Source organism: Prionailurus viverrinus, chromosome D2 (genome assembly GCF_022837055.1).
Source record: "Prionailurus viverrinus isolate Anna chromosome D2, UM_Priviv_1.0, whole genome shotgun sequence".
NCBI lineage: Eukaryota > Metazoa > Chordata > Mammalia > Carnivora > Felidae > Prionailurus > Prionailurus viverrinus.
Genome location: NC_062571.1, coordinates 52,887,243 through 52,903,129, shown reverse-complemented (window position 1 = coordinate 52,903,129; position 15,887 = coordinate 52,887,243). Strand labels below are relative to the sequence as shown.

The 15,887-nt window shown below is 41.1% G+C and overlaps 1 protein-coding gene across 7 annotated transcripts in view; it reads left to right on the top strand.

The window, feature by feature from the left end:
- Positions 1 to 15,422, top strand: part of CPEB3 (cytoplasmic polyadenylation element binding protein 3) — a 196,195-nt gene extending 180,773 nt beyond the window's left edge. For all 7 annotated transcript variants that reach the window (XM_047825969.1, XM_047825971.1, XM_047825970.1 and 4 more), the window contains one exon: positions 11,538 to 15,422. In XM_047825969.1, the coding sequence (XP_047681925.1) occupies positions 11,538 to 11,765 (228 nt within the window). In that variant the 3' untranslated portion in view covers positions 11,766 to 15,422. The remainder of the gene's footprint in view (positions 1 to 11,537) is intronic.
- The last annotated feature ends 465 nt before the right edge of the window (positions 15,423 to 15,887 follow it).

Sequence of the window (15,887 nt, the reverse complement as noted above, 5' to 3'; positions counted from 1 at the left end):
TAACAGAAATGCTGATGACACCACACTTTGTCCTCAGCCACAGCTGGAATAGATAACGATGACTCAATAGCAAAAGAAGTACAGGTTCTGATGACCTGTTCCCAGACTATTTATGCTCCAAGCCTTAGTCTGGGACTCCTACAGCCTGGCCTTTACTTTGCTGCTCCTATTGGCCCCTGCTGGAGCTGGCTTGAAAACTTCCCAGCTGTAGCTATAGCTGTGTTTCATTTGACCCTTTGAGAGGAAGCAACGCCCAGAAGTGAGTTCAAATATCGTCTGAACTAATCCTTCCTGGGCTTATTTCGAAGCTCTGGGAATCGCAGAGCCTTTGACTAGAAATAGTTTTTTAATGGAGTTCGGGTCATCCAAAGAAAGATACTCTTCTCTGAACAGCATGGAACCTTTTTGTCTTGACTCTCCTTCCTAGTCTTGACCCCTGATCTCTCCTGTCCTGATCTCTCTTTTTATATCCTTTCTCTTGGAATTGGGATAATTTTTTTATTTTTATTTTTTAACATTTATTCATTTTTGAGTGACAGAACAGAGGAGTGTGAGCGGGGGAGGGGCAGAGAGAGAGGGAGACAGAATCCAAAGCAGGCTCTAGGCTCTGAGCTGTCAGCACAGAGCCCAATGCAGGGCCCAAACTCACTGACCACAAGATCATGACCTGAACCGAAGTCACACACTCAACCGACTGAGCCACCCCAGCACCCCTGGGATAATTTTTAATATGAAAACTCTTTAGAGTGATTAAATGTGTTCTTTCCTGCTCATATTTGAGCACAGAGGCTGTTTAGGAGCATACTCATGGGAAAAAGACCATCGCCATTTTTCTAAGAAGTTATCTCAGTAGGACATTCAAGTTCTTTAACCCCAGAAGTCAGAGAATATCAGTCAACTAGCAGTTTCTTAGGGGAAACTGAGGCCTGCAAGACGGTGAAATAGCCAATTAACAGATGGAGCCAGGGCACTCTGCACTTCCACATTTGTTCTGGGGTGGTGGTGACACCGTGGCAGTTATGCGTTTCGCAGATCTTTAATGATTTTCTTACCCTTTGTTCCACCATTAGAACATGGTTTGGGGCTGATTTATATCCTCACCTCCAGCCCCATTCCCAAACAGCATGGAAGAGAACGAGACTTGGGGGTCAGTCTATGGATTGTGTGGGAACCTGTCAGGTGGCCCTTCTTTGTTTCATGAAGATGTCACCTTAAGGCCAGACAGAGCCCTCTTAGATCTCTGTGCACTCTGTAAACATGGCAAAGGTGGCAACATAAGCATTCTCGGAACTATGGAAAAAGCACAAGGACGATTTTAAAACCTTTCTTCTCCTCACACTTGAGAATATGAAAAGTAGTAAGTCCCATCCTCTGAAAGGTAAAAAGAAAGTTCAAACCGCTTCACGTATGTTTTTGTTTAATCTACCCCAGATTGCTTCTAAAATTAATAACTGTGAATATTTGCTATATCTGGAAGGTTGTGGATGACTTTGTTGCTAAGGAAAAGCCATTTTCACATTGCTGCTTTAATTTCCTAGGCATCTGTCATCTGCTTTCTAAACAGCAGGATTCCAGCTCATAGTCAGTTGGAAAACGAAAAATTTATGTCCAAACAATCTTAGTATTGCCTGCTGGTAGAGGACCTGCTTTAGCAGCTGTAAAGACACTATGTTTAGTGGGAATGTTAATGAGGTTACTATGGTTTTTAGGCATGGATAGATGTACTCTGTGACACATGCCAAGGACATTAGGAGCACATAGTATTTAAAAGCGTTAGTACACCGAATAAAATGGTTTTTCCAGGAAGCATGTTGCTCCAGATAAGAAATGGCCTACCTCACTTCTGAGCAAGCCTTTACAGATGTCCCTGTTAAGTTACACCTCTTTCTCCAGTTTGTCCACTGTGACTCCATTATCTAAAATCTTGCTTCTACTCAACTTCCAGCCCTCTGTAAGCGTGTCTCACCTGCCTTGGGGTGGCTGCGTATCTGACAGACTTAATTTGACTGTCCCTGTCACCACCGGACAGACTATGGCAGGGGCCGTTCTTTAGCTGTTCTTAATAGGACATTTAGCACATCATTCAAACCAAGCTTAACTTTGACTTCTGTCCCCCTTCTCATTACTACAACATTTCGGGTCCAAGGAGAGGGAATTTTGGATCTGTAAATCATTTCTTTTCTCCCTAGGTATGTCCTCTCTGCCACCAAGAGCTATTTTGTCATTGCTTTATTTATATTGGGAGGTCATTTTGTTGACTGATATCAAAAAAGCTGCAGACAGAAATATTTTCTCTAGCTTGTTAGATACAAAACAATGTCAACATTGAGAACAGTGTGTTCAAGTATGGCTTTCTCTTTGCCTATATCATTCTAAATATATTATTTCCCTTATCCATCTTATAGCCACTTATCCAGGTTCCACGTCAGTCCTTCTTATCCTTATTGGTTATCACAGTTCATGAATAAGTGCACATATTCATCAGAATCCGTGGGCATGGTCATCTCCATTAGATGCGTGGAATTCAGGTATCTCCTTGTAGGAAGTTTTCATCTCCTATACCTGTAAATCCCTTTGAAGCAGAGGGTCTATTTCATGATATGACTGGTTCTGCATAGAACTGTAGTATTTGGACTTTAATAATGGAGTGTAGATCAGTAATATCCCCGTAGATTAGTGTCTCCACGTGTTACAGCTTATTGATACTCCGGATGATTTAGGCGATTAATAGAGAAACACATTTTCAATTTAGTAGCTACATATCTGTTATTGGGAAGAATAGGATTAATGTGGATAGTCAAGTAAAACATCGTGTAATAGTAAATAGCATTCAGGTAAGGCGAAAGTTACAAATGCTTTGGGAATGCCTTTAAGAAACTCTCAGATCATAAATTATATTAGGGAAGAACTGCATCTTATTCTTCATTGTATTTCAGTTTTTAATATGATGGCTTACAAAAACCAGGCATTCCGTATGAGTGAATCCACTTGAGACAAAAATCACTCTTTGGCGTAGGAATACCTACCAATGTCCTTCACACATCTACTTCTCTCTGTTGATTTAAATTGTCAGGGATACTGCTTGACTTTTGCCCTTTCAGATGGTGTGGTAGCCAACATGAACATCTGTGTTTGTGAATCATTTTGAGTCATTGTGTATGTCTTATCTTCTGGGCAAGCCTCTACTCTTTGGATCAACACCTTCATGCAGGTGCTAAAACTGGCTTTACAGTGAGATCATGATGTGAGCTGAAGTCAGATGCTTAACTGATGGAGCCACTGAGGTGCCCTGTGTTGGGCTCTGCGCTGACTGACATTTCAGAGCCCAGAGCCTGCTTTGGATTCTGTCTCCCATCTCCCTCTGCCCCTCCCCCTGCCTCATATATAAATAAACATTTAAAAAATATTTAAATAAATAAACATTTAAAAATTTTAAAGCTTTGATTTAAAAAAATTGGAAGTTGCAAATTTATAAAGGGTCATCAAGCATTATTAGAAGTGATTGCAGACTGACAAGTTTTAAATTTTATTTTTTAATCTTCACTTTTGAGAGACAGAGCATGAGCAGGGGAGGGGCAGAGAGAGAGGGGAGACACAGAATCCGAAGCAAGCTCCAGGCTCCAAGCTGTCAGCACAGAGCCCGACACGGGGCTCGAACCCACGAACCATGAAATCATGAACTGAGCCGAAGTCGGACGCTCAACCGACTGAGCCATCCAGGCGCCCCCAGACTGACAAGTTTTAAAGGGGACAACAGAAAAAAGTGAAAACTGCCCCCTGCGTTGATTTACCTGGCACTGCTCTAAAAGACATTCATAATGCCCCATGCTTCAGATGGGGCAGAATAAATAGTACATTTTAGGAAGACTTCCATGAAAAAAACCCTCAAAATTCAAGATGTTTGAGCACTGAAAAGGAAAAATGCTCTCTGGAAAAGTAACTTATGAGGAATCCATTATTCTCTAAGGAAGCTGATTAAATAAGGCATACTGTGTACCTCTGGCCAGGAGCCATGACTGTGGAGTTTCAGGACTTATCTGCCTGGGTATTGTGTTGACTACATCCATCAGAACTCCTTAGTTGTTAAGGAACATTGTTGCCGAGCTCAGCTGGACGCCTGAATAGACAGAAGGTGCAGTTTTATTCATATTACATTTTCAGATATCAGCACAAACCTATTACTTGACCTTACATTTGTTTGTTCGTGTTTTTACACTTGCAGTGAGTGTTTGTATCCATCATTCCACTTGATCTTAACATCCCTATATTGTGGAAATCCTTTTAAATCAACAGGTAGAGCATTAATTCAGTCTTGCTCATGGCTACATTATATTTTATGGGGTAGATGTACCACATTTTATTCATTCTTCTATAGGTGGACACTTTTTTTTCTACTTTTTTTTTTTTTTTTTTTTTTTACCATCATGGACAGTTCTGCAATAAATATTCTTTATATGTATCCTCTCATCTGGGGTTATATTTCCAAGCATTGGGATAATAGCATTAACAACAACCAGCAATGGAATTATTGGGCCAAAGAGTGTATATAGTTTTAATTTTAACAATTTGCTAGTTTGCTTTTTAAAAACATTGTACCGCGGCACCTGGTTGGCTCAGTTAGTTAGGCGTCGGACTCTTTTTTTTTTTTTTAATTTTTTTTTTTAACGTTTATTTATTTTTGAGACAGAGAGAGACAGAGCATGAATGGGGGAGGGTCAGAGAGAGGGAGACACAGAATCTGAAGCAGGCTCCAGGCTGAAGCAGGCTGTCAGCACAGAGCCTGATGCGGGGCTCGAACTCACGGACTGCGCGAGATCATGACCTGAGCCGAAGTCGGCCGCTTAACCGATTGAGCCACCCAGGCTCCCCTTAGGTGTCGGACTCTTGATCTCAGGGTCATGAGGTTGAGCCCCACATTGTGTGGAGCCTGTTTGAGATTCTCTCTCTCTCTTGCTTTCTCTCTCTCTCTCTCTTTCTCTCTCTCTCTCTTTCTCTCTCTCTCTCTAAAATTTAAATTAAACTAAATTAAAATGTACCAATTCAGGGGCACCTTGCTGGCTCAGTCACTGGAGTGTGCAACTCTTGATCTCAGGGTTTTGAGTTCGAGCCCCACACTGGAAGTACAGATTACTTAAAAATAAAATGTTAAAAAAAATTTTTTTAATAAAAAAAAAATGGGCACCTGGGTGGCTCAGTCGGTTGAGCGTCTGACTTCAGCTCAGGTCATGATCTCACAGTTTGTGAGTTCAGGCCCCAGGCCGGACTCTGCTGACAGCTCAGAGCCTGGAGCCTGCTTCAGGTTCTGTGTCTCTCTCTCCCACTGCCCCTCCCCTCCTCACACTGTCTCTCTCTCAAAAATAAATAAACATTAAAAAAAAATTTTTTAAGGGAGCACCTGGGTGGCTCAGTTGGTTAAGCGCCCAACTCTTGACTTCATCTCACACCATGATTTCACTGTTGTGACATTGAGCCCCACGTCAGGCTCCAAGGTGTGGAGTCTGCTTGGGATTCTCTTCCTCCCTCTCTCTCTGCCCCTTGCACATTCCCTCTCTCTCCCTCTCTCTCTCAAAATAAATAAACATTTTTTTTTAATGTTGTGCCAATTCACATTTCTATCCACAAGTGATAAGTAGTAATCACCTCTTTTAGGTGTTTGCTGATCTGATGAGAATAAAGCCATAATTAATTTTCTTTTTCCTGACTACTAATGTGAATATTTTTTAATGTGGATTGCTGCAAATTCTTATGTGAATTACTGTCTACCCATTTTCCACTGTGTTGTAGGTCTTTTTCTTACCAGTTTTTAAGAGTTCTTTGTATGGTATGAATTACAGTCTGCAGGTTTTTTTCCAAATCCATCATTTGCCTATTGACTTTTTTTACGGTATCGTTTGCCACTTAAACATGTTTTATTTTTACATAAAAATAAAGCTTGAGGGGCGCCTGGGTGGCGCAGTCAGTTAAGCGTCCGACTTCAGCCAGGTCGCGATCTCGCGGTCCGGGAGTTCGAGCCCCGCGTCAGGCTCTGGGCTGATGGCTCAGAGCCTGGAGCCTGTTTCCGATTCTGTGTCTCCCTCTCTCTCTGCCCCTCCCCCATTCATGCTCTGTCTCTCTCTGTCTCCAAAAAAATAAACGTTGGAAAAAAAAATTAAAAAAAAAAAATTTAAAAAAAAAATAAAGCTTGAAACTTATAGGTTTCTAGTTCTTATCTACAGGGTCTGACTTACCTATAATTTGTACATATAGACCTAGTTAGTTTGGGTGTTTTTTAAGACTATTTTCTTTTTTTTACATTTTATATAGGTCTTACGTCTTTATGGTTTGGTTCATTCTGAGTAATTGATCACTTTTGTTACACTTGTGAATAGAGTATTTTGTCCATTTTTATTGCTAGAATGCATTAGGCTACTAATTTTCTTATAAGTCTTCTTGACACAGAAACAATACCTTGACTAGATATAGAATTTGAGGAACATGGCTTTTTCTCTCAGACTAATAAATAGTAATCCTTGGTGTTCTGACTTCCAGTGTTACCAGTGAGAAGTCTGATGCCAGCCTGTTTTCTTTCCATCCTTAGTAGCAGAAATAACTAGCTCTTTTCACTTCAAAGCATGTTAACATTTTTCTCTTTAACTTTGTTATTTTTTTTTTAATTTATTTTAAGTTTATTTATTTTGAGAGAGAAAGAGCACAAGTAGGGCAGGGGCAGAGAGAGAGGGAGAGAGAGAGAATGAATGAATCCATCCATCCATCCCAAGCAGGCTCCTCACCACCAGTGCAGAGCCTGATGTGGGGCTTGAACTCCACAGGAACTGCAAGATCATGACCTGAGCCGAAGTTGGACGCTTAACTGGCTGAGCCACCCAGGCGCCCCCTCTGTTTACCTTTAGAATTCTAAAATTTTAGCTACAAAGTTTAGCAGGATCTGCCTGGTGGTATATATTTTTTTCTCATCAGTCCAGACCGAACCTGGTGGTATTTTTGATATGCAGTTTCAGGGCTCTTGTCAGCTTCTTACTTTTCCCTTTATTATTCCTTCTTCTGGAACTTTTGTTATTCGTCTGTTAGGTTCTCCTGAATCTATTCTAAAATTTCTCATCTTTGCTTTTACTATTTGAAATCATTTTTTTCTCAGAGCTTTGAAATATGCCTACCACTTGACCTTCTAGGCCACTAAACTGGACCTCAGCAGTGATTATCCTGTCTTCAGGTCAGCTTATAACTTAGTCAAAAAATTATGGTTTATTTTTTTTAATATGAAATTTATTGTCAAATTGGTTGGAGAGCGTTATGCTAAGTGAAATAAGTCACACAGAGAAGGACAGATACCATGTTTTCACTCCTGTGGATCCTGAAAAAATTACGGGTTAGATGTTTTAACTTCTTCATCGTAAAAAAGTTTGAATACGTACGAAAGTACAGAGGATGTTTTAACGAACCCCATCATCCATTTACAGTTGTACAACACATGCAGTGTTCCTATCATCCAGTTTCAAAAGTCATTAACTTTTGGCCAATCTTGTTTCATCTACATCTCTACCCACTTTCTCATCCTCACCCCAGGGTATTTTGAAGTAGATCCCAGGTCATATAATTTCATCCTGAAATAATTCAGTTAAATAATTCAGTATGTATCTTTAGGAAAGGAGTTCTTTAAAACACAAAATTGGGAGTACAAGGTTTCCTTTTGGGGTGATGACAGTGTTTTGGAGCTAGATGGAGGCAGTAGTTACCTAACACTGTGACTGTATTAAATGCCCATGGATTGTTCACTTGAAAATGGTTAATTTTTGATGACTTTAACCTCAGTTTAAGAAAATTAAGCTCTTAAAAAAAAAAAAACAGGAGGGGAAAACCCATATAACTACAATACCATTTTTACACCTAGGGTGTCTCCTTTATGCTAGATTTTAATCTCCGTGTGTGCTCTTTTTATATTTGTATGTATTATAAATGGCTTTCGTCCTTCTCCTCCAGCGGCTCTCTTCTGCTGAGCGTGAATGCTATTTGTTGAGACCAGTTCTCTCCCTGACCGAGGCTTATTGGGGATCACATCTGGTTGCTGGAACACGCTGGGTATAGGTATCTCTAGGGTGGTAGAAGCAAAGTGGTCCCAAGCTCATGGACCGAAGGTGGAAAAGCAGGATCCTTCCAGTTCCCTGAATGCCCTGCCTTCACCGGTAGGCCTCGAGCTTCAGGGAAGAGGGGATTTATTCCACCGGTTTGACTCCCTCTTGGCATTCAGATGTAGGGAGATCAGGCCAGATTAGATATACTCTTACAAGCTAATAGCTCCATTCCCCCAGAGGTCCACAATCTTTGTAGACCACCTTCTTCCTTCCACCTCCTTCCACCTCCTTCTAGGATAGTGGGCCTGCCAGTATCTTGTCTTGCTCCAGAACTCTGTCCTCAAGTTGTTTGAAGCTCAGGAGAGATGCTGACCAAGGCAGGACTATAGATAGGAAATGCCAGAGGAGCAATATGGAGTGTTAAATTCAAAGGAGGAAGGAGCTGGGGCACCTGGGTGGCTCAGTTGGCTAAACGTCTGACTTTGGCTCATGTTATGATCTCCTGGTTTGTGAGTTCGAGCCCCCTGTTGGGCTCTGTGCTGACAGCTCAGAGCCTGGAGCCTGCTTCAGATTCTGTGTCCACTCTCTGCCCCTCCTCTCTGCCCCTCCTCCATGCTCTTTCTCTCCCTCTCTCAAAAATAAATATTAAAAAAAAAATTTTTTTAAAGGAAGAAGGAGTAGCTCCCTGTGGGACTGAAATAGTTAAGGAAGGCTGGGCTTGTAATTGATTTTTGACAAGGTTGCCAGTACCATTCACGGGTAAAGAAAAGTCTCTTCAACAAATGGTGCTGGGGCAACTAGATGTCCACATGCAAAAGAATGAAGTTGGACCCTGGCGTCACACTAAATACAGAATTTACTAAAAATCAACCTAAATACAGAAGCTGAAACCATAAAAAGGTAAATTGAACTTCATCAAAATTAAAAACTTTTGTGCATCAAAGGACCTTGTCAAGAAAGAAAAACAGCTTACAAAATAGAAAATATTTGCAAATCATATATCTGATAAAAGTCTCGTATCTAGTATATATAAAGAACTCTTATAACTCAACAACAAAAAGAGTACAATTTAAAAATAGGCAGAGGATTGTTCACTTCAAGAAAGACAGTAGCCTTTTATAATACATACAAATATGAAAAGAGCAATTAAGGAAATTCAAGTCTAGCACAAAGAGACTTTTTGATAACATTTTTTAATAAAAAAATTTTTTTAAGTTTATTTATTTAAAGAGACAGAGCCAGGGACGGGCAGAGAGAGGGAGAGACAGCATCCCAAGCAGGCTCCACGCTGCCATCGTCCAGCCCAGGGCGGGGCTCCAACTCACAAAGCATGAGACTGTGACCTGAGCCAAAATCCAGAGTCAGATGCTTAACCAACTGAGACACCCAGGCGCCCTGCAGTGGAGAATTCGAATGACTTGGGACCAGGAGAGGAACATTGTGGAAGTAGATTCATTGAAATATCAGCAGGTTCATAGTAGAATTGAGCCAGGACAGGCCTGGAGCTCTGTGGCCAGTGTAGAGGCTGTCAGTATGAGGTGGGACGGCCAGGAATAGTGTGGAGGCAGCAGGACTGAGACTCAGGTGTCATGCTTGGGGTATGCCACGCCTGTTCTGTGTGCTTTGTGTTATTTAACTCATTTAATCTTCATAGGAACCCTATCAAGTGTGCATTCTTCTCCCCCAGTGTATAGATGAGGAAACGGGCTCAGAGTGGCCTCACGTAAGAGAAACTTGCACAGCTACTACTATGGCCTAGATCCAAACCCAGGCAGGCGAACCCAGAGCTACCACAGTTTTAATTATGATGCAGAGATCAAGGCAAGAGATTTTTCAGAAGCTCCTTCACTAACTTGTCAGGTTGAGGAGGGGGAAACTGGAGGGAGGGAACTAGAGTCAGAGTGAGGACATTTCCCCCTGAGTAACCGGGAGCCGATACAGGTCTTCTCAGGTGGATCTTCCAAGAAGGAGTGGCTGGCTGGCTGGCCGACCGGCCTGTGCACTGGAGCCCAAGGCTAGAGGAGGCCAGGAGACGACTCTCCAAAGGGGAGGAGAGCCAGGAAAAGTAGAGTGTCCAATTCTAGGTCAGCCCTCTTTGCCGCCTGCCCCATGCTGTCCACCCTGCTGCCCCTCTCCCGCACCTGCCTTGTGTCCTGCTAGAAACTCCTGGCTACACCCAGAAGCATCTTGAGTCACCAGGCAGTTAGCCCCCGTCACAAAGCCATAGGTCCTTGCCTCTGTAGCCACAGCCGTGGCTCTTCCCCACAGTGGCCCGGAGGGCTGTGTGGGAAGGGGCTGATCACGGACTTGCCACCTTCATGCTGATTTCTAACATTTGAGATAAAAACCTGAATGATGTCCCTTGTCTGAGATCCTAGGAAGGGGACCTGGGGAAAACTCCAGTAACTTTGTTCTCCCTTGCTTCTGGTTTCCACATACCCAGCATTGCTTCGTTGAAATTATAAAACACGCCCTAAGGGGCTGTGATGAAAAGCTCTTCTCTATTGAAGCTTCCAGTTTTAGGGGGAAATTAAGGCAATAAAGTCCAAAAAAGTGTAAAGTCTAATTATTGTAGCTAATATTTCACTGGCCCCCTCCGCTTTCCCCTCCGGTCTGCTGTATACGGTATTGGGATGTTAGACTTTGGGAAGCCTTGTCAGTAAAACACTGAGGCCCAGAGCCTGACTGTAGTATCACAGCTCAGCCTGCCCTGGGAGCCAGTGTGACTCTTCCCCCCCAGCCTGGCTGCCACCAAACCAGTCCCCAACTCTGTGCCCTGCCTTCGAGGGCCTATGCGCTTTGTCCCAGCTGCTTCCTTTCCCTGACCTGCTCTCTCTCGTCCCACGTGGCCAGGTGCTGCCTGGCCCTCAGGATTCAGCTCGTGTGCTTTTACATACACGACCTCTCTTATTTTTTAAAATTTATTTTTATTCTTTTTTAAATGTTTATTTTTGAGAGAGACAGAGTGCGAGCAGGGGAAGGGCAGAGAGAGAGGGAGGCAGAATCTGAAGCAGGCTCCAGGCTCCGAGCTGTCAGCACAGAGCCCAACGAGGGGCTCAAACCCACGAGCTGTGAGATCATGAGCTGAGCTGAAGTCGGACACTTAACCGACTGAGCCACCCGGGCACCCCTATATACTACCTCTCTTAATCCTCACCAGTACCCTGGGAGGCAGATGCTGTACCCATTTTGCAGACACACAAATGTGTGTGTGTGTGTGTCTGGGTATAAAGTGTGCCCACTTCACAGATACACGGATAGAGCACACAAAAGCACAGAGACAGGTTAAGAATTCGCCTGTGATCACACAAGCTGTAAATCGAGCTACTGAGTTCAGAGTACTGATTTGCACTCTGGTTCACCCCTTTGACTGACACACGTCATTAAGCTGTATCGTAAAGTCTCAAAGAAAGAAACATGAGGAAGCTTTGCTAAACAGTTTTTCCTGTCTTTCCTCTTTGGGTCCAGGTGGAAGTGAAGCCATATGTGCTGGATGATCAGATGTGTGATGAGTGCCAGGGCACGCGCTGTGGTGGGAAGTTTGCCCCGTTCTTCTGTGCCAACGTCACCTGTCTGCAGTATTACTGCGAATACTGCTGGGCGAGCATACACTCCCGCGCCGGGCGGGAGTTCCACAAACCGCTGGTGAAGGAGGGAGGCGACCGCCCTCGGCACGTCCCGTTCCGCTGGAGCTGAGCCCAGGGCAGACCCAGCCACAAGTACTGGAGTAGATAACAAGGAGGGAAAAGAGAGGGCACTGCCTCAGGGCTTACAGTGTTCTGGAAATCTGTGCATTCGTTCTCGATTTTTAAAGAAGAAATGGGTCTTTTTATTATTACTATTATTTACAGTCATATTACTGAACTCAGTGTCCAGTATAATGCAGAATTGCAGAGTGTATAACGGTACTGATTTGCACTTTGATTCACACCTTTGTCTGCTTGGTACCTTAATTTCTCACCCCTGATTTGTCACTCGTAGACTGCCATTCTCATCAGCAGCCATCAGGTTGATGTCTGTGATTTTTTTTTTTTTTTTTTTTGCTGTTGTACGTTGTTGTTGTTGTTGTTGTTGTTGTTGTGTTGTTGTTGTTGTTGTTGTTCCAATTGTTTTTGAACTGGAGCATGCACTTATTTTCAGAAACTTAGAGAGTCGCCCCTAGGAGAAGACTTACCAAAGGCAATACTCGTGAGTAGGTGGCAGATGTAGCAAAAACTTCACAACAATTCAGCAATCATTAGTTGGGGTCATTTAGAGTAAGGGTAACCCTTCATGAAAATAGGCCTTTAGTTTTCTATTTTGACATGTAAGGATACCTCATAAGCTGAATCTTTATTTTTCCTTCATGTTTGATTTTGTTTTGCTGAGGATTTTGGTTAGATCTTTTAGTGTTATGTAAATTTATGCTGCAATAGCTTTTGCTGCTATTAAGATGGTATTATTAATACCATAATACTCTCTTCAGGCTAAGGTATCAATTTAAAAAAACCCAACAACACACTTCTGTGATTTAGGGATAGAATCAGCTGCCGACAGGAGATCAGAATAGACTACAGAAAGCTTCAACGGAAGGTCACTATTTCTGACTGCATGTTTACTTAATCAGGTTGCTGCATGCAATAAATTTTATATCCAATGTCTAGTATAAAACCTTCCCACAATGCACAAATTAAGAATCTATATAAGCTATAAAATACTGATTTTTTTAAAAGTTTTTTTTCACTCAAAGAATTGGTAATTGACTGGAGGAAGGCATGCCTCAATAAATGGAATGCTTCTGAACTAGGAAGAGCCCATAACAGAATGACCTATATTACAACCAATATAAAACCTAGGTGTAGGATATCTTAAAGCAAATTTGTGGACGGTAGATGAAGTACTTTGCGGTGCTCTGTTATATATTGTGCAATTTATTTTATATAGTAAAGTGATTATGTCTAACTGTGATCAAACTTAACTGTTTAAAGCCTCTGTGTCAGACATTAACGAACTTGACAGTTCATAACTGGTATATTATTAACTAACACATGAGCTCTTAGTTACAACCTCCTAGTGCTTGCACCATTTTACATAGCTTCAGACCTTGTCCAGAAAACCAAAGAGCTCATCTTAGCTTACAAACACTAGGAATATATACAGTATATAGAGATAAGTTGTCAGATTGACAAGCTAGGCACATTTTAAGAAAGTTGCGTGATGGCGATGCTAAAGAAATGTCTATCCACAATAAGACGGCCTGGGCAGGGCTGGTTGTCTGGGTGAGAAAGTAACTACTTAATTCCCTGGATTTATCCTGTAAAGCTTGAATAGAACTAAGGCCTGCTAGTACTACCGTGGACATTTTTTTAGCCTTCACTCTTGGGCTGCAGATAGTAATATATAAACACACACAATGATTGTGAGACTATGTAAAATCTTTCTTCTTTTTTCTTTTTTCTTTTCTTTTTTTTTTTTTTTAATCTTCTTCCTATGTTTTAGAGTTCTGGGGACAATCTGACTGGATATGACACTGCAGAATAGATTTAAGTCGCTGTGTTTTTATGTGCTGTGATGTCCTTGTCCTGTCTCTTAAGTTAATATGGCTTGTTTTTGTTTTGTTTTGTTTCTCCAGTGTTTAGTTGCAATTACCAGCTTTCAAGCTATAGTTTGTTTTCAAAAAGGAAAAACAAAATAGTTTTTTACTGGATTAAAAATGCTTATTAGAATTCTCCCCTTTTGAAGTTACCTCTGGGCTTTTTGGTAATAATTGCTTTTTTCCAGCCCAGCTGTGGTTTTCTGTTTGTTTTGTTGTTTTTTTTTTTCTATGTTTGTGGTTTTTTTCATCTGTACAAGAAATTTTGTTATGCACTACTACTTTTTGTATTCTAGACAGTTTTCAAAAGTTGGCTGAAGATTTTTTTGTTTGTTTGTTTTTAAGGAAAAAGGCATGCTTTCTGACTGACATGATCTTTTGCAATACCTCAATTTTGAAATATAGGAAAGAAAATGATATTTTCTAAGTAAGTTTATTCAGAAAAATATATATTAATTTAATTCTGCAAGAAAAATGATTTAACAGATGGTAACTTTATTTTTTTCATGCTTATTTGTGTTTTTTGAAAATGAAGAAGTTAGAGCTTTATAACTATAATATTAAAGATCATATCTAACCTACAGAAATCTACCTAATTATGTGAAAGAAGCAAAACTTTTTGAAGAAGCACCCCTCTTTCATGTACTAAAACAACACTGAGATTTAAAAAAAAAAAAAAAAAAGCTGGAAGCTTGTACAGCGGGAAGCTGACGGGAAGGTGAGAACCATGGTCACCAAGAATAGGTTACAAAGAATAAACTCCCTTTGGTGCTGAAAGTTTGTGGATAGATGGTGGAAACTACTTTCCCTTCATTTGTATATTTATAATCAAGCGTTGATTGTGCACGACTGACCAGGATTGTGAAAGAGTTCTTCTGTTTGTATTTTTTTAAAGAGAACTTTTTTAGTTTATTAAATTATAACATGTTCCCTTTTGTTTTGTAAATAAATGTGCCCCCCAAGTTGTTAATGTTATATTAAAAGAGAGGGTCCTTCAAAAAAAATTATTTTTTAAAACACAGAGGTGTTCTGACCTGCAACTTGACTGGGAAGCCCCTGGGTATCACAGGTCCTGTTGTGGCCTTTCCTTGACGTGACACTTGAACTAGTCGATTTTTTGAAGGCTATAACCTAACCTCGACTATTTGTTGTTATGTGCAATACTGTTTGTACTGTTTGTATAAAAAATAGAAAAAAAAAAGAAAAGAAAAAAGGCATAAATCTTTATTGCAGATTTATTTTCATTGCAAACTTTAGACATTGTGATTCACTGAAATCATTTTTCTACTGTCAAATATGTACCTTTTCTTCATGCTGGTATTTTTTCAATAGTAATGTAGCCTTTGTACTGAGACAAATTTTCATTGTTATTTTTAGAAAGATTTTTTGCTAAGAAAAAAATTAAACATATTTACATATTTTTCATTTTATTTCGTATTTTCTTTAAGGAGTGCTTTCTCAATCATTAATAGAGTTGTTTCTGGGAGGGACTTTCATATCTGGTCAATGTCATAATATTATTTTGTATTTTTACTTGGAATAAATTAATTTTATGATGCTAATTCTTTAAAAGTTTATTTTTTTCATTTTCAGTTATTTTTGAAGCTAAAACCTTTGTAATATTGTTACTAAAGTGTCTAGTTTTTTGAAATGCAAAGCTTTATGTATTAACTTGCTGATGTGGTTTACAATAGTGTGACAACGATGAACATGGTTGGTTATGTAAAGTGATTGGAAAATGTAATGGATAATTGGGTAATAAAATGACAGAATGAGCAGAACATGTGAGATTTTGACAAGCCTTTTCCTTTATTCCAGTGGTTTAGTGTAAGACTAGGGATGTCACAGTACAGTTCTCTAGGGATGTCACAGTGGATTTATACAACACCAGGTGCAGTCAGATCTGGGGCCCTGATAATGGAGTCACCCCCACCGAAACACCACCAGGTTGAAAACCCGGCTAGGTCAACAGAATGATTCATTGTTTTTCCCCTCTAACTCTTCATTGTGTCCTGTGTGCGTGCGTGCGTGCGTGTGTGTGTATGAGAGAGAGAGAGAGATCGGCCACCAACTGCTGTCCCTGTGTGAGACGGTGCCTTCTGCCCAGGCATTTACAGTGGTGACGACTGAAGGGGGAAGGAAGCCGCAGAGAGGGCGCCACCTTCTGTGTAGTTAGACTTGGATGGCGGGGTCTTCCCTGACCTCCCTCCCTGGCCGGTGCCGGCAGCGTGCTGAGGAGGCACACT